The 25,524-nt window shown below is 39.6% G+C and overlaps 2 protein-coding genes across 2 annotated transcripts; both read left to right on the plus strand.

The window, feature by feature from the left end:
- The first annotated feature begins 3,256 nt into the window (after positions 1–3,256).
- On the plus strand, positions 3,257–10,709 carry LOC133367307 (vomeronasal type-2 receptor 26-like). Its single transcript, XM_061591406.1, has 5 exons — positions 3,257–3,547; positions 4,516–5,397; positions 6,400–6,627; positions 6,878–7,004; positions 9,808–10,709. The coding sequence occupies exons 1-5, from the start codon at positions 3,257–3,259 to the stop codon at positions 10,707–10,709; spliced, it is 2,430 nt and encodes an 809-aa protein (XP_061447390.1).
- A 3,152-nt stretch (positions 10,710–13,861) lies between these two features.
- LOC133367308 (vomeronasal type-2 receptor 26-like) lies at positions 13,862–25,166 on the plus strand. Its single transcript, XM_061591407.1, has 6 exons — positions 13,862–14,073; positions 17,484–17,775; positions 18,623–19,480; positions 21,005–21,232; positions 22,295–22,421; positions 24,265–25,166. The coding sequence occupies exons 1-6, from the start codon at positions 13,862–13,864 to the stop codon at positions 25,164–25,166; spliced, it is 2,619 nt and encodes an 872-aa protein (XP_061447391.1).
- The last annotated feature ends 358 nt before the right edge of the window (positions 25,167–25,524 follow it).

A 25,524-nucleotide genomic window follows, 5' to 3' on the forward strand; every position in this document is an offset into this window, starting at 1 on the left:
GAAAGCATGAGCAGGCCCTAATGCCAGTAGTCCTTACCAAATGCAATTTCCTAGTTACGATACCCAGAGTCAGTGAGTTTCTTTTTCTGGATTTAATATATATTAGGAGTGTGCAGGGGCTCTTTGTGAAATCTGAATTACTATGAAACGGGTGAGCTTGTTCCAGGAAAAATGATGGAAACCTATGTTAAAAATAGAATTTCAAAGCATTCTTGCTGAAGCAGAACTAGCACATCTTTTGCAAGTGTTAGTCCTTAGTTACTGACCTTTTAGAAGCACATAGACAGTAGTGATACAGGTAAATAGTATGTGATGATACAGGTACATCTTCTTGAAGCTTTTGACAAAGTCTCTTGCTAAAGACTACTGAGTAAGCTCAGCAATCATGGAGTAACTGGAAATGTCTTTTTTGTAGATCATTAACTGATACAGAAACAGGAAGAAGATGCAACCTGCAAGGCAGTCTCTTTCTTGTAATTGCAAGAACCTTTCACAAACTTCACTTCCCAGTTGCCAACACTCACCATATGCTCAGAGGCACATGTTACCAGATTCTTCCAAGCTGCACAGGAAGTGGTTTGGACTCTGAAAGACCTTCTCAAATTGTCTTTGCATTTTTACAAAGTTGTAGGGCAGTACAATATTTCAGAGAGGAAGTCTCCTGCTCCCCTGGTGCATTCACTATAGCTGCTCAGTTTTCCTGCTTTTTAAAGTTTGATAGAAATATCTGTTGGCTACAGGGACATTCTTAAACCACAAGGGTTTTTTGCCTGTTAGTGAATACAGATTCTATTAAATGCCTCTCTCTGCTAAGAGTGCAACTGAAGTGTGTGTGTGTATTCATTAGAGGCAGGGTTATCCATGGAGTACCACACTATACTGTGCTGTGGACTGAGATTGGGAATGTGGGTATTAGAAGGTTGCCCATATGCCCTTATATTCCAATGCTGGGGAAAACTGTAATTTTCTGCAAGCCACTGGGTCCCCCACCCTAATTTTAAACTACCCCCAAAGCTAGTCATTTTAGGCTGTCAGCACTTTGCTTGACAAGAGTTATCCTGTTTCTTACTGCTGCAATAGCATTTGGCCTTCATATCCCAAAAGGTGTGTGTGTGTGTGTGTGTGTGTGTGTGTGTGTGTGTGTGTGTGTGTGTGAGAGAGAGAGAGAGAGAGAGAGAGAGAGAGAGAGAGAGATCAAACCTGCCTCCCAGTACAAGCATGGCTCAAACTATGAGAGAACTCAACACAGAAATATAAAGGAAAAAAGCCTCCTCTGAAAACTTATTTTCTCTGTCTTTAAAAATCCCTGCCTGCTAAGTCTTATCCTGATACATTCCTAGAGACCTCTGGAAAATGGAAATGGACTGCCTTCAAGTTGATTCTGACCTATGCGACCCTATGAATAAGGTTTTCATGGTAATGGGTATTAATGAGGATTAAGTTTAGGATGTCCAGTGAGAATTTGGGACAACAAACAGAGTGAGGAATAGGGATGGTTAGAAATCACGAAGAATGCTTTGTTATTTGCTATAATATCTTTAGAGAAGAGGAGGCCAATTGTCATTTTTGATACACATATTGCTATGTCCATCCTTGCGGTCACCGTGGATCAGCCTCAACTCATCTCTCAGTTGCAGTCCCACTAGGGAGCAGCTAAAGTTAGAGGTGTCATCATAGAAATATTTGTGCACCAGGTGGTCTGCTATTGATAATGCCACCCAGAACCAAAAATTGCTGAAGTTATTATCTCTCCTGTAATTATCTAAATTGCTATATTTGATGCAGCTGCCCAAACCTCCAGTGACTTTTCAGAAGGCACCAAGGGAAAAATCAGTCAGCATGTCTGAAATTATTTTTAAACTATAGTGTATCATTGCTAGCTACATGTAGGGACTGAAGATAGGCAATGCTTGAACACTGATAGTTCCCCTTTGATTTGTATGGGTAAGGTTTCCAATTATTTTCTCTCAATGGGCATTCAAGGCATGCACTGATCACCCTGTAGATACAAAAGTTAAGATGGATACAGGTCCCAATATATGCATTTCCAGAATAGACAACAATTTAAGCTAATTTGTTCAGGCTTGCAATGATAATCATGTTGTAGAGGGTCTGAAGAAAATCCAAATCTAGAAAAAGCTTGATCGCAAGAGGAAGATGGGTTTTATAATGCTACTGTTATTACTGTTGCCTCATATGGACTGCAAATTAACAGATTGTAACTGTAATGGAAATGATCCGGTCCACATTCCACATGACTGGTACAAGCCAAGCAAAACCCTCATTGGTGGAATAATGTCTCATATCTACTTCCTTTTATCTGAACTTTCTTTCCAGATGCCCCCTTTGGAGGAAGAGATCACTGCCCACCTGTAAGGAATCATTATTATTTTCCCAACACACCGTCAAAATGAGACTTGTTTTTATTTTGACATTTCCTTAATTTTTTATGATTTAAATTATTAATTACTCAACCAATCACCATTCTACTCAGGTTAGGGACATATATGCTAAGTTGTTCCATTTGTAGGGTTTCAAGGCTACGATACAGCTATATGTTGAAGGCTTTCAATCAAAATGGGGAAGCCCCAGCCTGAGGGTCATATGTCTTTACAACCAGATTTTGCCCTCTTCAAACTTTTTGGGGGAACATCTTTGAAGAAATTGAAGGTAAAACTCAAATGGAATTCAGTGTTGTGTTAAGAATGTGAAATTGCATGTGGGTGTCATCCTAACCAGTACTGATATGGAGCCCCCAAAGCTTTCCCATGGGGCAATGTGATCTTTGGCCCCAAAAGCTATCTTCACTATTAGTGTAAAGAAATGATTTTTCCACGTATTATTATACTGATGTTACGTATATGCTCTGATAGTATTTCTGGTAGATCCCATCTTTACTTGATTCTTTGTTGTTGTTATATGCCTTCAAGTCGATTACGACTTATGGAGACCCTATGAATCTTTTTTTGGATATATTCATAGGGTTTTCATGGTAAGAGGTATTCAGAGGTGCTTTACCATTACCTTCCTCTAAGCCTATGTCATTCCCAGGCAGTCTCCCATCCAAGTACTAAGGCCTGACCCTGCTTAGCTTCTGAGATCAGATGAAATCGGGCATGTTCAGGGTAGTATGGCCATAGGCTTACTTGATTCTAGGGAAGCTCAATATCTGGGAATCAGGACTGCCCAATATATTGATAAAATTCCCCTATTTTTTTTTTTAAAAAGAGATAGTTAATAAACCTCTGTTTCCAGGATGGTGCCAAAGTTCTACCAGCATATCCTGGCATTGGCTTTTGCTGTCCATGAGATCAATGAAATTCCCAACCTACTACCCAATGTCACTCTTGGATTCCACATCTATGATAGCTACCACAATGCAAAGATGACCTATCGCACCACACTGGACCTACTCTTCAAATTACATCACTTTCTTCCCAATTACAAATGTGGCACCCACATACATCTTATGGGAGTCATTGGTGGACTTAGCTCTGATACATCTTCACAGATGGCAGACGTCTTAAGCCTTTACAAGATTCCACAGGTAGGATCTATGCAGGGAGTTCATGGAAAAAAATTAATCTCGCACATAATCAGTGCTATTCTTTTATTTCTCATAGTAATCTATTTTTTTCAAACAGATAAAAGATATAATATGGCTGAAAAACAAAAAGAGTAAATATGGGCTTTACAGGCTTTGAAAAGTGTCTCTATATGGAGAACAGATCAATCAATGATAGATCAGCATTTGGGAGTGTAGAATTTCATTTTAGTTTTTGGAAATGGCTGAAATAGGAGGTACTGCATGTTTCTCTAAACAGCTGGGGTATCTGAAATCATTTTGCAAGGTCCTCACAGATCTCTAGATCCATTGCCTCTTCTAATCTATAGAGGCAAGTGAAAATGTGTTTTCTGTGTAACAAATAGGATGGATTAAAGTTAATCAAATACATGAAACACTATTACATGGGGATGGTAAGAGGTGGTAATCAACTATATTAAATAAGGCTGCACTCCTCATCCTGGAGGTGGCATTTTTCTTCAAGAATTCACTTATGCATTTTTGGCTGATCACCATACTTCTATCCTTCATGCCTTCAAAACTTCCTAATTATTAGATTATTTCAATACAAAGAGTTTGGAACTTATAGTCAGGGCACTAGTTAAAGGTTTAATCAGTGCACTCTACAAAGCCAGAGCTTGGAAAAGTTACTTTTTTGAACTACAACTCCCATCAGCCCTAGGCAACATGGCCACTGGATTAGGCTGATGGGAGCTGTAGTTCAAAAAAGTAACTTTTCCAAGCTCTGCAAAGAACATATAACTGTACTTAAGTGACTTCATTAGGCTCCGATTTGTGTAATTCAGGTACTGACCCTGGGCTTGGAATCATTAGAACCTGTGCAAGAAAATAATCAGGAAATTATCAGTCTTGGACGGAAAGTATTCCTTGAAGAGCCTGTCAGATGTATTGCCTCTCTGAAATATCTGTTTGTTGTTTATTTATTTTAGTTTTCCTATGGCTCATTTCAACCAGTAGTGAATGATCATACAGTGTTCCCTCTGTTTTACCGCATGGTCCCCAATGAAGCCCTTCAGTACCAGGGAATTGTCCAGTTACTACTGCATTTCAAATGGAAATGGGTTGGGCTCATGTCTATTGACAATGACGGTGGAGAACATTTCTTGCAGACCATTGAGCCAATGCTTTCCAAGAATGGAATCTGTTCAGCTTTCACAAATAAAGTTCCAATTAACATTCGTATATTGGAAATGAGCAATATGAACAAATACATTGTAGACAGTATTCCCATTTTCAGAGACAGCAAAGCCAATGCTGTTGTCATATATGGAGAAACTGCAAACATTAGGTGGTTGGCTGCCATTATCTTGGGGATAAAAGAGTCTCTTGCAGCTGATCTTCAGTATAATGTGAATGCATCTTTTGGAAAGGTATGGATTACAACAGCCCAGATTGATTTTGCATTCAGTATATTACAAAGGAACTGGGATATCCAAATATTCCATGGTGCGATTTCCTTCACAATTCCTTCAAATGAGCTTCCAGATTTCCAAACATTTCTTCAGAGTGTAAGCCTGAAGCAACCAAAAGGAGATGGTTTTGTCAAAGACCTCTGGGAACAGGCATTTAACTGCTTTGCTCCAAATTCTGGTGGTTCCACAGATATCCATGAAGCATGTACTGGTGAAGAGAGGCTGCAGAACCTTCCCGGGCAATTTTTTCAACTGAGCATGACAGGCCACAGCTACAGTATCTATAATGCTGTTCATGCTGTAGCACATGCCTTACATATCATGTACTCAACTAGCTCCAGCTACAAAAAGAAGAAAAATAAAGGCAAGGCAAATGTTTGGCAAGTGGAACCCTGGCAGGTAATGTCTCCTTGCAATGAGTAATGCAATGGGGAGACTCCTACTGGGAGGAAGGGCAGGATATAAATCTAATAAACAAACAAACCAATAAACAAAATAAAATAACTTGGGATAGAACATCACACTGTCACATACAGTAGCTTGTATGCCTTTGGTCTATAAATCCCTTTAGAACATAGGTTCAAACCCAGTGGCCTCACCCATCATATCATTTTCCTTTTTGCCACTTCCATGTATTGATGTCACAATGTCAAATTTATGTATACCCTTCTTTGATTTTAAAGAAGATTTCACACACCCCTTTTGGTGAATTTACATTGATTCACATGTTGCCCCACAGATGTTCTGGATTCGGTACCTCACAACTAAGTTGAATGGGGTTCTCCATGCCTCTGTATTTGCCCCCTAGAACTTTCCCAAAGCCATGCCCACTCTCTGCATGCCACACCCTTCACAGACCCTGCTGTTTACCCTAAGTGGTTTTGCCCAGTTGCAATGTGTCCCTGAACTCTTACAGTAAAATGCCTCTTGTTTGCCTTGATGGAGGCAGAGCTTGGAAAAGTTACTTTTTTGAACTACAACTCCCATCAGCCCCAGCCAGCATGGCCACTGGATTGGGCTGATGGGAGTTGTAGTTCAAAAAAGTAACTTTTCCAAGCTCTGGAGGATACCAGAAGGATGTGTGAATATGTATCGGAACTAGCTTACTTGCACAAAGGTAATTTTTACATTTGTTGCTTTGCCCGATTTTGTGTCCTGCCTCCCCGTCCTCCATCAGTGGCATGCAGCCCTTGGAAGGTTGTCCAGAGGAGATTGTGAGCCTCAGGCTTAAAAAAAGATTATCCATCTGTGCATTACTTGGGATTAAGTCCTAATGAATTTTGTGGGGGTTATTTCTGAGTAGAGGTATGTAAAGAATGTGCAATAAACCAATTACAGAAATCTCATTGAGAATATTCTAACTCTTACTATGCCCTCGGTTCTATTTTTCACACCATATAGCTCCATTCATTGCTTAGGAATATCTCATTCAATAATACTGCTGGAGATGAAGTTTTGTTTAATGAACATGGGGAATTTGTAGCCAGATTTGATATTACCAACATGGTTACTTTCCCAAATAACTCCTATGTCAGAGTCAGAGTGGGAAGGCTGGATCCTCAGGCTCCTCCAGGAAAAGTGTTCACCATTAATGAGGAGAGACTTGAGTGGCACAGAGACTTATTACAGGTGCAGAACACTGATATAGCATCTTAAATGATAACATTTGCATTCATCCTTGGGGGGAGGGTTATAAGATTTGAAAGAATTATTTGGGTTCTCCCTCTCCCCTGCCATGTTTTCCTGTTATTCGAATAGTACAATTTCTGTACTGTCTGGGCTGTCAAAGATGTTACTGCTTAAATTCATCAGTCCTTTATTTGTTAAGCTAAATTCCCCAAATTATATGCAAAATTATCTCCCCCCACCCCAATAATAGGTGCCTCCCTTCTCCTTGTGCAATGAACGATGCTATCCTGGGTACAGCAGGAAAAAGAAGGAAGGAAAGAAATTTTGTTGCTATGATTGTTCTCCATGTCCAGAAGAGATGATCTCAAACCAGGAGGGTAGGAGAAATAAATGTTTCTATTTAAAAAATGAGGGCATTTCTATGAGAATTATGCATGAGATTTGACACATAGGTTATTTTAAATACCTTCTATTGACATGATTTGGCCAAGTCCTGGGCAATTATAATAGAGACTAAAGAAAATGTATCCACATTATGCATACTACCAAGGATTTGTTTAACATTTAAGTTATATGGAGACGTATCAGAATATATTGTGGGTAAGAAGCCTGAGTAGCAAAAATGGGTCCCAGGGTTTGTAAAATAAATCTGGCAATATATTTGGGCAAATAAAAGACATTTGATATAAATGCATGCACATAATCAAATGTATTGATATATCATAACAATGGAAAGAAACTGCAGAATACTGAAGAAAAGAGAATTTATGGACTAGGTAGGGGGGGAAAGTAGTGAGATATCCATTATGGCAAATTACTGTTTTATAGTAAGGCGAGAAGCCTCACCAGGAACCTTTTCTCTGGATAGGCTAAATTTGCTTTGATTTCTTCTGTAGCCCCTTGACCTGTATATACCACATAATGAAGAGGATGGGGTGGGGTGGGGAAAAATGACATCCTGACTTTGAACAAAAATTGCTGAGCTGGATGGAATTTTGCAAGTCACTGCACAGGAAGAACAATAGTTTCCAAACTGAAATTGAAATGAAAAAAGCTTACTCTTTATTATTAAAATAGTTGTTAGTAGGACTGAAGCTATCTGCTTCAACAAATAATCAGCATATTGCATGACACATTAGACCTTTATAATACATAATCAAAATAATTGATATTTACAATGCAATAAAGCAAAGTTTAGAGGAAGGCAATGGTAAAACCCCTCTGAATACCGCTTACCATGAAAACCCTATTCATAGGGTTGCCATAAGTTGGGATCGACTTGAAGGCAGTCCATGCCATGTAAAACAAAGTTTAAATGGACAGGAAAGCCAAGTGATACTTCTGAGTTTTTCAGAGCTAGCTCCAATAAATACTACTGAAACAAACAAACAGCCAAACAAATGGTGACAAATCTCCTTGCCTGCATACCAGGAAGTAAGATTCAAGAGAAGGACTTTTATTTAAGTTTATATTAAACAAACTAACCCAGACTCTTGTAGTGTGGGCAGGTGGAACTTACATAGGTATGGGAAGGAATGCCTCTTTCCTATAAACCTAGGCAAAACCATCCTAGCTCAGGTCCATCACCACAAGTGGGTACTGAGCAGCAAATCATTCACCCTCCCCATATAGGAGAGCCATGGGTATGACGAGCCAATCTGTACACCCCACCACAACTGTCCAGCATTCAGTAGGGTGCACAGCACAGTTGTCAAGAACACCAAACCAAGGAGCTTCCAAAGCCAGTGGCCAATAAAAAGTGGTTGAAGGAATGTCCTTTACCCAAGAATGACTCAGGGTCAGGGCTGCTGAGAGGGAGGTACAGAAGGTATTTCAACTTATTTTAAAAAAGTCAGTTTCTGCATGCCCTAACAGGGAAGTCATGTTGCTATGGTGCTCTGTATAATGGACATGATACCTTCATTCACAATATAACAAGTTTAATTGGGTTACATTAGTTTGAAGGAAATTATTAATATGAGTATTGGTTGCAGTGTTAAATCCATTAACTATAACACCACCCAAAGCAGATTCTGCAGAAGTGGAATTATTTGTCCACTGGACCAAAGGAATTCTCACCCTCCTCATTTCAAGATGACGTCTCTCAAGACTTCCTCCTCTAATGGGGCAGGGAAAATCTGCCAGAGAGGTAGAAATGGCAATCTGGGGCTGCATTCAGAGAGGAATTTATACAGTTTACCAGAGATTTCCTTGCTTGTTCATTTTCAAAAGTTATGCTATCTTTCACACAGCATAAAAGTCACTTCCAGAAATCTAGTGGAAGTTTAGTGCTCATTTCCATGTTAATTGTTTCCAGAAAAAAAAATTGCAACCCTGCAAACTCTGAATATTGTGGGAATTTTATATTGTAACTTTCCTGCATTTTTCATAGATGATGATAATATATTAAACTTGTTAGTCACTTGTTACCCAAAGGTCTCAATCATTCATGTAATAAGATTTTGCATGCTATTTTGGTCTACCACATGGTGAAGAATCATGGAGGAACAGAAACACACCTCCACAGAAAGCATGGGGGAGCAGCGATGTGTCTGATGCTCATTGTTTTATCACTCCATACCCATTGGTATGAATGAAGTGTACCACAACATGGTGGCATATCGATCAAAAGGCCACCATCCCACAATGCAACCAGTACCGTAGTGTAAAAATAACATTCAAAATTGAGGCAGAAGTGCCTCAATTGTTTATAACAGTAAAACAAACGAAATAAACCCCAAGTGTGAATTTAGCCCTTATGTCCAATGAGTTTTCCTAAGAGAGCAAGGTCCAAATTTTCTTAAGTGTGGGGTTTGTTTTCTTGGGGTCTGTTGATTCCTTATATTAATACTAGTATTTCTTTTTATTTCTCAGTAGGATGGCTTTGTCTATCCTGGAAAAGTGGTGGGAAGGCTCAGAAAGCCTACACTGAAATTAACTCCTGTTTCCTTATCTCCAAATGTCCAACAACCCCCATAGGCTTCGCTTTCTCAACATGTTTAATGAACACTGATAGGTCACAGGATTTTAATGTAGAATCAAATATATTTAATCCCTGTATATTCTGTCAGGTCATCAGCCAATGTTGCAAGTACTGATTTAGGTGGATTCTAGAAACATGACTCTTATTTCTGAAAACAGCTATGATACCTTTAAAGGAGACATACTTTTTTATTTCAGACTTGGATTATTGTACCAGATGCCAAGAAGATCAGTTTCCAAATCACCGCAAAGATGAGTGCATTCCCAAGATTCAAAGCTTTCTATCTTTTGAAGATCCTTTAGGCATTACTTTAGCTTTTTTGTCTCTTCTGTTTTCTTTGATCACAGCTCTGGTGCTTGCAGTCTTTATTAAGCATAGGAACACTCCCATTGTCAAAGCTAACAATCAGACCCTCACTTATGCTCTCCTCATATCTCTTCTCCTTTGTTTTCTTTGCTCTTTACTATTCATTGGACAGCCCAATAAAGTCATCTGTCTCCTTAGACAAACAGCTTTTGGCATCATTTTTTCCATTGCTATTTCCTCTGTTTTAGCCAAAACCATTACAGTGGTTGCTGCTTTCATGACCTCCAAACCAGGAAATATTTTCCAGAAATGGGTTGGGAAAAGATTGGCACATTCTATTGTCTTATGCTGTTCTCTTGTTCAAGTTGGAATTTGTGCAATTTGGTTGGGTTCTCTCCCCCCATTCCCAGATTTTGACATGCATTCGATGTCTGGAGAAATCATAGTCAAATGTAATGAAGGGTCAGCCACCATGTTCTACTGTGTCTTGGGTTACATGGGCTTTCTGGCTACTGTCAGTTTTACTGTGGCTTTCCTGGCCAGGAGGTTGCCAGATAGCTTTAATGAAGCCAAGTTCATCACTTTCAGCATGTTGGTTTTCTGCAGTGTTTGGGTCACCTTTGTTCCAACCTACCTCAGCACAAAAGGAAAATACATGGTAGCCGTAGAGATATTCTCCATCTTGTCATCTAGTGCAGGGTTACTGGGTTGCATCTTTTCCCCTAAATTCTACATTATTGTGGCCAGGCCTGATATGAACAAAAGGGAACAGCTAATAAGGAGAAAATATTAATGTTGCAAACATTCGATCTGTTTACTCTTATTTTCTTTTTCTTCTGAAGAGCCTAAGAAGTACAAAAGTGATCCTGTGCAAAGTCTGATTTTCGGCTATACTCTTGAAATGTATGATCTAAACAACTAAAGTCTGATATACTGTATATGCAGTGTGAAATCTTCATATGTATGAGTGAGAAATAAATTCCTCATTAATGGATTATTCCATTCTAGATTGATGTGACAGAGGCAGTAGTAGGCTCATTAAAATAATGTATGTATCATATAAGTCCATAGGGTAAAAGTGTTTTGCCCCCTTCAGAGTTGAAATGAAATGCATTTTAAAAAGATAAGCATTCCTGTACCCATTCTTCCCCCTCCAAGAAGTCCGGGTGTACAGCCAAGATAGTAGCTTTTACATCAACAAGTTTGGGCTTAAAAAGTAAATAATTGAAGAGACTGGGAAACACCATATTAGGTTTCTCCAGATGTCCTATATTAACCTTAGGTGAGATCTCAGATAGAGATCTATGGAAATGTTTGTGACAAGTCTGTGAGAATGATTGGAAGGATTTGAGTGATCTGTAAGAATGTCCCATAGGAATATTTATGAAAAGTCTGTGAGAATTTGTATGCATTTGGTTGTGAAAAAAGACTGTGGGAATGGGAAGATGATGTAGTTGCAGGTCAGATTATCTAGATGAGAGGCTATAAAAGAGATGTCGCAAATTTAGCTGTTTACCTCATTCTGCTGCATAGTTTGCCTAATTGCTGAGTTTTATTCTGAGACATCTAAGCCACCGTGGGTGAGATTTAAACTTTCTTTTATATGTGTGTGTGTTAAGATCTCTAGACTGTATAAAAATATATTGCTTAATAACCTTGATTTTTGTGTTGTTAATTCTAATTTATTCATTTACCGGTTTTGACCAGACTAAGTATGCTCATATCACTTATAGAGAAATGTGTAGTCAATAAAAAGCATAAATCCCTTCAGAATTCCATTCTTTTTATCCTGATTTATCCCTAGTTTTGAGATACTTTTGGTGGGAGTTTCTTCTTAAGTCTGCCTGTTTAGATTTACTGCTGAGGCACTGCATGAGCCCAGACAAGTGCAATTGCTACATACAAGGACTCTAAACAGCTATAGGCTTAAGGGAAAAGTGATGAATCTTGAATCTGTGCATGGATGCATAACAGGCAGTTCAAACTATTTCAGGTAAGCTTTAGAATTTATGCACCACTCACCTGACTTCCCTTTGACTTCATCACTGGTACATACTGGGAAATGGAGGGGCAAGGTGGTGGTGAGATGAGGTCAGTGCAAACATGCTAGCAGGAACACTGAATTGGCTTCTAGATGGGCTCATTTACCTGCAAATGTAACCCACTCCTGTGGAAAGTAACATTTATAGCCTAAAATTCCCAACTGTGTTCAATTGGAGTGAAACAGATTGCATTTAAGATTGGATTTAAGAGATCTGATTCAGACCTAAATAAAAAGTCCACACAGATTGGGCTGCTTACCAACAAAGATGAAAAGAAAATGTTGTGGCTGGTACACACTCCTGGAATATAGCCATCAATACTAGTAGACATTAATAGCCATATCCCATATCAATTTATCTAATCTTCATTTAGCATTTTTAACTACAATGATAATACATGTCACCACTGATGATGATAATGATTCATACATGATCTCTGGCCCAAAGGGTAGGGGGTGCAAGTGATAACACCATCATACAGGGCCCATTCATTGCCAATCTGTGTTGAGTAAAGTGTGTGTGTAAATAATGAGACACAGGCTGATCCATGAAGTGCCCTGGTATCCTGGGCCTTGACAAGAATCAGTGTTAGAAGCTTGCTCATAACCCTTCATACTCCAGTGCTGAGAACTATGATTTCTGCAAGCTACTTGTTTCCTCCCCAGCTATTAAACTACCTCCTAGGCAACCAAAAGTGTACTATTTAAGATAGTTTGTTTTATTAGTTCTTAGATCCAGTCCTAAAGAGCCCCTATCCAATTCCTGCTGATTTAGCATTGCTCTTATTTCCATTGCCATTGACCATTTCTTCCTAGTTATTGCCAGCCAAGCTCCAGAAGGTCTTAGCATGAGCCAATTTTTATTTCCCAAAGTGGCATCTCTGGCACTCCAGACAAGCAGTGAGGGAGGGAAACATGGAGAAGAATGATAGGCTAGCATTTGAGGGCTCCCAGCATCTTCCCACAGAGTAGTGGGCAATTCCTGTTCCCTACTGATGAAACAGTGCCTCAGCCTTCATCCCCCAAAAGTGGGTGGGAAAAAAATTGCCTACTGCAGGAAGCATGGCACAAGATTCAGACTGTGACAGAACTCAACAGAAAAATGTGAAAGGAAAAGCCTCCCCTAAAACACATCTCCTAGCTACCTAATTTTCTCCAATTTTAACCCCCTGTCTGCCACCTGCTAAGTCTTATCCTGATGAAATCTAGAGGCCTCCAATGATTGTAAATAATCTAAATGGAGGATTTATTAAGGATGTCCAACTGGAATTTGGAACAGGGTGGGAGTGAGTGGGCAAGGTTACATATAATGAACAATGCTTTATTATTTGCTATAATGTCTTTGGAGAAGAGGAGGCTATTTGCCTTTTCTGATACACATATTCCAATGAACTGTCCTAATATGTCTTTGGGATCACTGTGAATCAGTCTCAATTCATTTGGGATTAAGGAGCAGCAAAACTTTGAGAGACATCTTATGGACATGTTTCCATCAGCATGTCCAAACACTTTGAAGTACTGATTATCTGCCCTATAATTACCCAAATTACCATACTTAATTCAGCTGGCCAAAGCACCAGTGGTTTTCTATGGGAGAAAAAATCTATAAACATGTCTGAAATCATTTTATAAACCCCACGGTGCATTTCCCAGAAGTCATTAGGCTTAGAGAGAGGCAAGACTAGATATCCAATTAGTTAGGTTTTACATCATTGCCCCGCAATGGACATTCAAGGGACGCTTCAGTTACTTTCTAGATAGTAAAGGTAAGGTGGATTTTGGTCCCAATTTTGAAGCAGGAAACAACCTAAACCAGGTTGCTTAAACCAAACTTGCAATAGGAATCATGTTGTAGGACATCAGAGGGGAATCTGGGTCTGGAAGAAGCTCTAGTCAACAGGAGGATGGTGTTTGTGGTGCTGCTGTTGCTATTACTACTTCAAATGGGTTGCACACCAGATTATAACTGCACTGGAGATGATCCGGTACAGATTCCACATGAATGGTATCAACCAAGTGAAATCATAATTGGTGGAATAGTGTCTCATATCTACTTTCTTTTAACTGAAGTTTATTTCCTGAGACACCCTTCAGAGGAGGAGATTAATGTCAAAATGTAAGGAACTTTTTGAAATGAGCTTTGCTTTTACTGTGGAGTTTCTTTAATTTTTATGCCTGCAAATGACAAATGATTAATATCGGGCATTAACCACTGTGGATATGATAAATGTGATGCTCAGAAGAAAAAGCACACATCAACTCTACCTACATTGGCAGCAGGAGATTTCATTCATTAAGAGAGCAATCCAAACCCAAGAGATGCCATGGTGAACAACTTAGGATGTGGCAGATCTCTGGCTGACCAAGCTGACCTCTTGCTCAACCAGAGATATGCCAACATAAGTCCTTTATCCTGGTTCAGCTGAAGGCAGAACAGGTGAGGCTGCTGTAAGTCCCAAAAAGGGTGTATGGTGCAGGCAGGACCAGGCAGGGGATAGACTTATGATGGATCCTAACTCCAGTAAGCTCAATCACATGACCTGACAGCCCGGTTGAACTTACACCAGGAAAAAGGGTGGTGTAACTCAAACTCTATTTTAAAGGCTTGTTTTCCCTCTATCAGGTTTGGGCTGGCTCAGCTGGCAGTAGCCCCACTCCTGAATAGGATTTGGATCTGGTGTACTTCACACTGCCTTAACTAAAACCAGTATAAAAGATAGTGGCTTTCCATGATTAGGGTTGCTCCCTAAATCTCTATGAATCAATTTCTCTCCACTCATCTTATTAACATATACAGTATGTTCACATATCTAGAGCTGGGAGCCCCATAGTACATTTTTGGTTGATTTGTTTTGTGTTGTTTTAAAATCACATCCAATTTGTACAAAATCAAGTATTTGCAAATTTGTACAAAATCAAGCATTGTCAATAAAAGGAACAAAATCATTGTCTAGCTATCATGTATTCATCTATTGTCATAATTTCCACACGAACAATGAACTTCAGTTAAAATTAGTCATGAGTAAGTCCCTAGAAAATCAATGAGATTTAAAATAGTCAGCGCTAACTTGTTCCATTGGAGTCAATAGGAAGTAATTGGTCTCTTTTCTCTTTGGCTGAACAATGTTGAAAAAGTGCTGTCATCCAATTCAAGGAATGTTAGATTGCATCCTAAACTCACTTAACAAGGAGTAATTTCTTTTGAATTCATTCTAAACATCCCTCTCCAAAGATATGCTATAAGTAAATAGTACTGCAGCATTAAAATGGTAGCCAGCTGTGCTCAGCATTGAAATGCCTAGTTCCCTGGGTATTGCCCAAGAATGTCCCTAATCCTGACAGCACTTTTGGAAAGTAAAAATAAATCTCTTAAAAAAATCATTAAATTCAGTGTGGCTTAATTCTGACAAAGCATGGATAGGACTGTGCATTGCCATGAACAGGGAGGGGGAGATTTAACTAAATTGACAACTTACCCCCTCCAGTTACCCTTAGGTTTTTTGGAATGGAAAATGACAACTTTTTACTCCTCGAAGTGTATACTTCAGTGGGGATAGTGGTTACTGTCAAAGACATGCGCTTATGAAAAGAACTTGGTTAAACCATGCTAGACTAAAAACTAGAAGAATGAAGACTGTTGTGACAACTTAAAATGCAGCAAAGAGGAGGTAATGAAATTTTGTACCATTCATGAAAGCAGAGATCTTGCTAAAATAAAAACAGGATCAGATTAGCAAACCATGACACAGCTTTCCTGGTTCTTTTGTTTGTTTGTTTTCTTTTCCTGCAGGGGTTTTAAGCTATGAACAGTTAGATGTTGAAGGTTCACAACAAAAGTAGGATCCCCCACCTTGCAGGATGGACACCGCTCATCTGGCCCAGAGGTTCCCCTTCCAATCATCAACTGTTCAGCATGAAAGGGGAGAAGGAACTGATGTTGTTCAAAGTGTGCAATTGAATCTCCGTCCTCTGCAACACCTTCTGCAGTACATTTAAAGCAGAGAGGGAAATGTATTGGAAGGCAGTTCTTTGCAAATATGCAGAATGTTTTCTATGCGTTTTGCAATTTCAAACATGTAATTTACAGGATGCAATTGCATTCTGATGTTAAAAGCTAGAAATATCTATAACAGAGCTTGTATAATAGATTGCAGCTTTATTTGCCTTCTTCTGTTGGGACTGTTGAGTGCCTTTTACACAATAAGCATGGATGAATGGTGTTGCAGAGTTAATCATGATTGCTCACCTAAATTTGCACTCTCAGGAGCAAGCCAAAAGGTGCAGTAGTTTTATAAAGGCATAGCCCTCTGGCAGAGAAAATGTGTGTCTCCAATGATACTGTAATGAAAAACAATATATTCCATGTACTACTTGTTTGTCATAGTGTTGAGATGACTACAGGAAATATTGAAGGAAATACTGAAATGATGAAACTGTCCAATTCCATATTTATCTTGAAATAATATAAGTGCTCAAACTACCAAACTATCTACATATACTCTCAGTGCAAAAGTATGGTAGAGTAGGGTTGTCAGGTTCAGGGACTGAGACTGATTCTGTATCTTTAGGAGAAGAGAAAGTCAGCCAAGTGCAGGTGTTCTTGCAACATTGTAATGGGAAAAACCACAAGGTTGAATTCTCCCTTCCCCCTGCACAACTTTTTAAAGATACAGAAGACCTCTTGGAGGCTGAGCCTGGCAACCAAGAGGTCTTCTGTATCTTTAACAGTTGTGCAGTGGGAAGAAAGAATTCCACCTTGTGGTTTTTATCATTATAGTGTTGCAAGAACACCTGCACTTGGCTGACTTTCTCTTCTTCTAAAGATACAGGATCAGTCTCAGGCCCTGAGCCTGGCAACCCTATTGTAGAGCCTTTACACTGGTACACCTTAGTGTTCTCCCTTCATCAATTTTGGAGGGAAGATACCAAACAAATCCCTTACTGTGAACACAACTGTCCCTGTGACTCTGGAGAGGTCGAATAGGTGATCCATGGTCTTTTGTATTGTCTCTACAATTGAGACCTACACACAAAATCATTACTGAATCCTTCATACTGAAACTGTCAGGATGACTGGATGCATTTTATATCTCCTCACTTCCCTCCAATCAAAATGCAGCTACTTCTCTCAGTGTAGCTAAATTCTATATTGCAGCATGTAAAATCTGTCAAGAGGTAATTTCAGCCACACTACAACCATATTTTCTGAAGCTTGTGATTTCCATTGAATTTCTGTAATATTTTTGTGCAGATATCTATATCTTGTTTTATCCAGTGGTATGTTATCTTATTCTATATTACCTTAATTTATTTTTCCCCTATTTTATATTATTGATAATTCATTTTATGCTATTTCTGGTCTTTGACCATAATAAAGAATGATTTGATTTGATATACTGTGTGTGCTGTAATACTATTTTATGTGGATTGCACCTTCTCACATTCGGTCAGCAGAGCAAACCATTACTTTAATAAAATGTTAAATTCTCCCATATAAAAAAAGAGCTTGTAAATTTCTGTTTCCAGGATGGTGCCACAATTTTACCAGCACATCCTGGCAATGGTGTTTGCCATTCATGAAATCAACAACAATCCCAACATCTTGCCCAACATCACTCTTGGGTTCTACATCTATGATAACTACTACGATGCAAGGATGACCTATCGTACCACACTGGACCTCCTTTTTAAATCACACCAGTTTTACCCTAATTATAAATGTGGCAGCAAGACACATCTAATGGGAGTCATTGGTGGACTTAGCTCTGATACCTCCTCACAGATGGCAGATGTCTTAGGCCTTTACAAGATTCCACAGGTAGGATCTATGCAGGGAGTTCGTGGGGCATCGAACATTCTTTCTTACTCTTTCTGGTAGCAATCTAATTATTTGATTAGAGAAAATAATGACTAAAAACACAAAAATCTGATAGTATAAATACACAATGTCAACTGCATCACTTATATTCTATATGCTTCTAAACACTCCCAAAGAACTCTATAAGTCTCGTCCACCCATAAAGACCACATGGCTGTGACTGTTTAGCTGATCCTCATGACCCTACTTTGAATGGTCCTGGCTCCCAGCCTCCTACCTTGCAGCTTAAAGTATGCATCCAGGACCTCACAACGACATTTTCCCACAGCTTCGGTGCCAACATGCACCATAAGAACTGACTCCTTCCTGACACTTTCTACCTTTGTGTAGTCTGCATATCCACCACATATCCAGCCATCTGTTTCTCTAATAATCAAATGACAATTAGTATGGGGCTACTATTGAAAATAGATGTTCAGAACCAGAGCTTGGAAAAGTTACTTTTTTTAACTACAGTTCCCATCAGCCCAATCTAGTGGTCATGCTGGCTGGGGCTGATGGGAGCTGTAGTTCAAAAAAGTAACTTTTCCGAGCTCTGACTACACCTCACTTTTGAGAGGTTTAGTTCACTACACAGAATGTGTAAGAATCAAACTGAAGTCACTTCACTGGGTTTCCTAATTTCATTCTGAATACAATTCTATGTGTTGTCTCTGCCATTGGAAATCCTGTGTAAATGCACACAACTGAATTGCAAGAATCTAATCAGGAAGTTGTCAGTGTTAGATTGAAGTGATTCCTTGAAGAGTCTGTCACAATCATTTCTTCTCTGAAATATCTGTTCTAGTTTTCATATGGCTCATTTCAACCAGCAGTGAATGGTCAGATTGGGTTCCCCTCCTTTTACCGCATGGTTCCCAATGAAGCCCTTCAGTACCAGGGAATTGTCCAGTTACTTCTGCATTTCAAATGGAAATGGGTTGGGCTCATGTCTATTGATGATGATGGTGGAGAACACTTCTTGCAAACCATAGAGCCAATGCTTTCCAGGAATGGAATCTGCTCAGCCTTCACAAATAAAGCTCCAATTAACATGCGTATATTCGAAATGAATGAAATGTCAGAATACATTATGGATAGTATTCCTGTTTTCAGGGACAGCAAAGCCAATGCTGTTGTCATATATGGAGAAACTGCAAACATTAGATGGTTGGCCGCCATTATCTTGGGGATAAAAGAATCTCTTCAGCACAATGAGAAGACTTCTTTTGGAAAGGTATGGATTACAACAGCCCAGATTGATTTTGCACTTTACACAATGCAAAAGGCATGGGATATGCAAATGTTCCATGGTGCTATTTCCTTCACAATCCCTGCAAAACAGCTTCCAGGTTTCCAAAAGTATCTTCAAACTGTAAACCCTACTCAAACAAAAGGAAATGGTTTTATCAAAGACTTCTGGGAGCAAGCGTTCGACTGCTTCATTTCAAATCCCAATATGCCTGCAGATGAAACATGTACTTGTGAAGAAAGGCTGGAACATCTTCCTGGGCAATTTTTTCAACTGAAACTGACTGGCCACAGCTACAGTATCTATAATGCTGTTTATGCTGTGGCACATACTATACATATCAGGCATTCATCCAACCATAGAAAAATGGACGATGGAAGCAAACTAACCCCTTGGAAAGTGGGACCCTGGCAGGTAATATCTTATCATTCACAAATATATATTATCATGACTTGGGGTAGAATATTACAGTGGTTTCTGTTCCTTTGGTCTCTAAAATGCTTTAGAACATTCATCTGGAACACTTCTGAACAATTTTCCTTTCTATCCTTGCCAGATACTGGTGTCACTGTATCAAATGGTTTCTATCATATAGCTTTATAGCCTATTTACTTATCAATAGTTGTAGAAGATTTCATCACTTTTGGTGAAGTGACATTGGCAAACATGTTACTAACATATGAACACAGGAAGCTGCCTTATACTGAGTCAGTTCATTGTCCATTTAGCTCAGTGACTAGCAGCAGCTCTCTAGGATTCCAGTCTGGGTTCTCTCCCAGCCCTGTCTGGAGATGCTGGATGCACATCAGATGCTCTACCACTGAGCTCTTCCCCATGTTGCCCCTTACATATGGTGGGGTTGGTACCTTAAGTGGAATGCTGTCAGGGGCCACTTCTCATGATCCTTTAGCTGAAAAACATTTGCACACATAATTTGGTTCTATCCCAATCAGACTTTGCCTGTTTTGGATGGGGTTGTACTCCCTCTGAAAGAGTAGGTCCATAGCCTGGGGGTGCTCCTGGATCCATCTTTGTCGCTAGAGGCCCAGGTGACCTCAGTGGCTAGGAGTGCCTTTTACCAGCTTCGGCTGGTGAGACAGCTGCAGCTGTTTCTGGACCAGGATAGCCTGACCACTGTTGTCCACGCACTGGTAACCTCCAGGCTGGATTACTGTAATGCATTCTATGTGGGGCTGCCCTTGAGGTTGGTCTGGAAGCTGCAACTAATGCAAAATGCAGCGGCGAGACTGGGGCAGGGTATCGCCAACATGTCACCCAGCTGCTGAAAGCATTGCACTGGCTGCCGATTTGCTACCGGGCCAAGTTCAAGGTTCTAGTTTTGGTGTACAAAGCCCTATACAGCTCGGGACCAGGATACCTGAAAGACCAACTTACCCCTTATATACCCAGTCGATCACTGCGCTCTGCAGGTGAGGGCCTCCTGCAGATACCATCTTATCAGGAGGTTCGTTCTGCACAATATAGGAAATGGACCTTTAGTGTGGCAGCACCTACCCTGTGGAATTCCCTCCCTTTGAATATTAGGCAGACGCCATCTCTGCTATCTTTTCGGCACCTTTTGAAGACTTTCCTCTTTCAACAACCCTTTTTGGTTGAGACGTATCCCAGTTTGCATCTGTGTTAGAATTGCTCAATATGTTTTTAATAACCTTTTAAACCCTTTTTTAAAGTTGTTGTGTTTTTTAAATGTTTTTAATGCTGTTTTGTTTTAATGTATTGTAAGATCTGTTTTTATGATGTTTTAAAGTGTTTTTAGCATTTTGTTTGCCCAGGGCTTCTGCTGGGAGGAAGGGTGGGATACAAATTAAATAATAAATAAATAAATAAATAGCTCCCATTAACTCAGATTAACAGAAATCTTATTGAGAATATTCCAGCATTTACTATGCTCTTGATTCTATTTGTCTCATCATCTAGCTCCATTCATTGCTTAGGAATAACCCATTCAACAACAGTATTGGAGATGAAGTTATGCTTAACCAACATGGAGAATTTGCAGCTGGATTTGATATTACAAACACAGTCACTTTCCCAAATAACTCTTATGTCAGAGTCAGAGTGGGAAGGCTGGATCCTCAGGCTCTTCCAGGAAAAATGCTCACTATTAATGAGGAGAGACTTAAGTGGCACAGAGATTTGTCAGAGGTATGAGAGATTGTCATTGCCCTTCAAAGAATGATATGCATATTTATTTGTTTGTTTGTTTATTGTATTTATATACTGCCCCATAGCTGAGCTCTCTGGGCAGTTTACATGCATAGTCATCTTTCAGGGGTGGGATAAAATAAATAGGAACAATTATTCATACAAAATTTAATTAATCAATGGCATTCAGTGGGATGGCATAATGCAATGGCAAGTAATGGACAGAGCAATCCAAACTACAGGAAGCCAGGTGAATTTATGTCAGAGTATTTATGCCAGTGTAGTCAATTCAGGAGTAGGGCTACTGCCAACTGAGCTGGCCCAAGCCTAGAAAAGGAAAAAATAGAGTTTGTCTTACACCACCCTTTTTGCCAGTGTGACTTCTGCTGGGTTGTTAGGTCATGTGACTGCATTAAAAGAGGTTTGGAATAGGGTATGTCTTCCCCTATCCCACCCCTTCCATTCCCCAGAATGCCCCTTTTGGGGGGACTTACCCTGGGCTCAGCCAGTTGATCCTTGGCTGTGTCCTGGCTCATCCAAGACATTTTCTGGTGTATCTCCAGCTGAGCCAGGATGAGGGACTTCAGCTGACGTAGCCCCGGCTGAGCCCAGGCTCAGCCAGCTCAGCCAGAGATCCACCTATTCCAAACTCTGCTCATCCCAGTGGATCTTGATTAGATTGCTCTGTAAAGCTTTCTAAAAAGAACAAGAATTTTTTATGTAGGATGGGATTCTTATAAGAAAAACACCATGACAGTAAAAGTAACACCTTTGAATATTGTGCTGGTGGCCGACAGAGCACAGATATTTTAGTCCATCATGCCTTACATATTCTAAGGTACCCCGCTGGCTATCGAGAAAGGTTGATCTGGTCAAGAATATGGTATTATTGTTATTGTTATTAAAGTTTCCCTATTTGTAAGCATTTCCTAAACTGAATGTGCCATTTCTGGAGCCACAGATGTTAATATTTTGTCTGAACAGCTCCTTCTTACTGATATTTATTTGGAAAGCAAAGTTTTCCCCAAATATAATACAAACCCTTCCTTTGTCCAAGAATAGGTGCCTCCATTGTCCTTATGTAATGATCAGTGCTATCCTGGGTACAGCAGGAAAAAGAAGGAAGGGGAGAAATTTTGTTGCTATGATTGTTCTCCATGCCCAGAAGAGAGGATTTCAAACCAGGAAGGTAGGAGAAATACTTACTGTATTAGAACTATTGCCACCCTGGGCTCCTGCCGGGAGGAAGGGTGGGATAGAAATCAAATAATAAACAAACAAACAAACACACAAGGTTTCTAATGAAAAGTGTGGACAGTTCTTTGAGAATAATGGCATGAGATGTGACCTCTAGGTTATTTTAAATATTTTATTATTATTATTATTATTATTATTATTTATTAAATTTATATACCGCCCGACTAGCGATAGCTCTCTGGGCGGTGAACATAAAATAGTATAAAAATACAATGAATAACAAAATAATATTAAAATACAATCAACAATACAATAAACATTATTAAAATTAGATCAAATTTAAAATTTATTTTAAATATCTTCGATTTGTGGCATTTAGCTAAGTCCTGGGTAGTTGTGTGAGATATTTAATAAAGTTGTTTCCCCATATTAATAAGTTTCCTTAACACTTAGGCCACACTCCTACTGGCATTAACATTGGGCTGAGAAGATTCAGGATGTGGCACATCTCTGGCTGAGCTGGCTGGGTCTGGTTTAACCAGCCTCACTGACATAAATTCCTCAGCTCAGCTCAGCCAGGACTCAACCAGCTCAGCTGAAACTGGTGTAATTTAAGCCATTGTAAACCAGTGTTAATCCCCACAAAGGGGCATTCTGGTGGTGTGGTGTGGTGGGACTGATGTGAGGGAGTCTCATGCCATATTCGACATAATGTGCCCTGCCCTCCTGGCTTTTCTGCCTAAACCATCGAGCTGCCTAACTCTTTCGCTACCTTGGCACTTTCTTGCTGAGGCTAAAATGTTTTAACAAATGGGTCTCAGCTACCCTCTTGCTCATAAAACAGGTTCTCACCCAAGGTTGCTCTATGTTTATAGCCTGGTTAGCGTCTCCCAGATGTTGCTGTAGGCAATTAGATCAAGAGGTCCTTGTTTGAAAAACACATGGAAGTGTGGCTTAACCACTGGGGTAAAATGAATTCCAGTCAGTTGAAATTTTAATGGTGGATTTAGTTAATTTAAGTCTTCAGGACTGGGGATTTTGTTAGGGGGTGGACAATAAATGGAAATGTAGGGGAGAATGTGGGCAGTGGAAGCCTCTTTGGGAATATAAGGGTTTGACTTTAGGAAGTTTTAAACTAGTTTTCATTGGTTTTAACCTGAACTGAAAGCTTTTTTTTAATGCTCCCTCTTAAACAAATGAGATTTAGCTTAAATTATTGGTTCTAGTTCACATACATTCTGGCTAGGTAGGAGCTGAATATGAAGATTCTGTAAACTTATCACCCCTAGGACTTAGCTCCTCAGCTATAACTTTTTGCAAGATTTATCCTACTGGAATTGAGCTCCTAGCTCCTTTAAGGTGATACTTTAAAAATTATAGAAATGGGCTTCCCCTTTCCTTGCACAGCTACCAATCTCACTTGTTACATAGATACTTTGTGAGCAGGTCCAAGTTGCTTCATCATGTAGGATTCATAGTTTCCTATTATTTCCTGGGGGAGAGCCAGTGGTGAAAAAAAGTAGCAGGCAGGCCCATGTCAACTCTGGAAAGGGTTCAGTGTACCTCAGCCTACATTGAAATTAACTCATTTCTATGTCTTGAAATATCCTGCCACTGCAATGGGAATTGAAATTCTCTAATTTCAATGCATAGCTAAAGGGTTAATGATTACTGTTAGACCACATAAGGTGCCTATAGAATCCAGCAAATTTAATCATTGGATACTCTCTAAGGTTTCCAGTAAGGTGTTTTTTTTAAGGTGGATTGTTAGAAAGATGGTTCTTGTTACTCAGAATAATTATGGTATATAATATTAATATATCCTCTTCTTCCAGACTTGGATTACTGTATCAAATGCCAAGAAGATCACTTTCCAAACCCTCACAAAGATCACTGCATTCCCAAGATTCAAAGATACTTGTCTTTTGAAGATCCTTTGGGCATTACCTTAGCTTCTTCGTCTCTTCTCTTTTCTCTGATCACATCTCTGGTGCTTAGCATTTTCATCAAGCTACAAGACACTCCTATCGTCAGAGCCAACAACCGGAACCTCACCTACCTTCTCCTCATTTCTCTTCTCCTTTGCTTCCTCTGTGCTTTGTTATTTATTGGACAACCCAGTAATGTGACCTGCTTCCTCAGACAAACAGCATTTGGCATCATCTTCTCCATTGCTGTTTCTTGTGTTCTAGCCAAAACTGTTACAGTGGTTGTAGTTTTCATGGCCTCCAAGCCAGGAAACATTTTTCAGAAATGGGTGGGGAAAAGATTGGCACATTCTGTGGTTTTGTGCTGTTCTCTTGTTCAAGTTGGCATTTGTGCAATTTGGTTGGGTTCTTCTCCTCCATTCCCAGATTTTAACATGTATTCAGTAACTGAAGAAATCATAGCTGAATGTAATGAAGGGTCAGTCACCATGTTCTATTCTGTCTTGGGCTACATGGGCTTTCTGGCCACTGTCAGTTTCATTGTGGCTTTCCTAGCCAGGAAGTTGCCTGACAGTTTTAATGAAGCCAAATTCATCACTTTCAGCATGTTGGTCTTCTGCAGTGTTTGGGTCTCCTTTGTTCCAACCTACCTCTGCACCAAGGGAAAATACATGGTGGCTGTGGAGATCTTCTCTATTTTATCATCTGGTGCAGGGTTATTGTGTTGCATCTTTGCCCCCAAATGCTACATTATTGTGTTCAGACCTGGTTTGAACAAAAGAGAACAGTTAATAAGAAGAAAATATTAATGTTTTAGTCTGTTTCATTTACTCTTATTTCTGTTTCCTGTGAAGAGTGTTATATAAAAAGGTGTGCCTGTGAGGTTTGATCTTACCCTCTTTAAAGTATTATCTGTTCTCTTCCTACACACCAAAAAAATAAAATCTGATACATAGATACAGTGAAATCCTCATATGTATGACTGAAGAACACATTCCTCTGTGATTGATTGTTTCTCACTACCTTGCTGTGTTAGAGGTAAGCTGTCGAATTCTGGAATTAAGTGTTGAAGAGTTGTGAGTATTTTAAAGAGAAATCCTACCTAAGCTATACCTGGAGACAGGATGTCTCAGGGGCCCAATCTAACCTCTCTCAGATCTGGAAAAG

The sequence above is a fragment of the Rhineura floridana genome, chromosome 11 (genome assembly GCF_030035675.1).
Source record: "Rhineura floridana isolate rRhiFlo1 chromosome 11, rRhiFlo1.hap2, whole genome shotgun sequence".
In the NCBI taxonomy this organism is placed as follows: domain Eukaryota; kingdom Metazoa; phylum Chordata; class Lepidosauria; order Squamata; family Rhineuridae; genus Rhineura; species Rhineura floridana.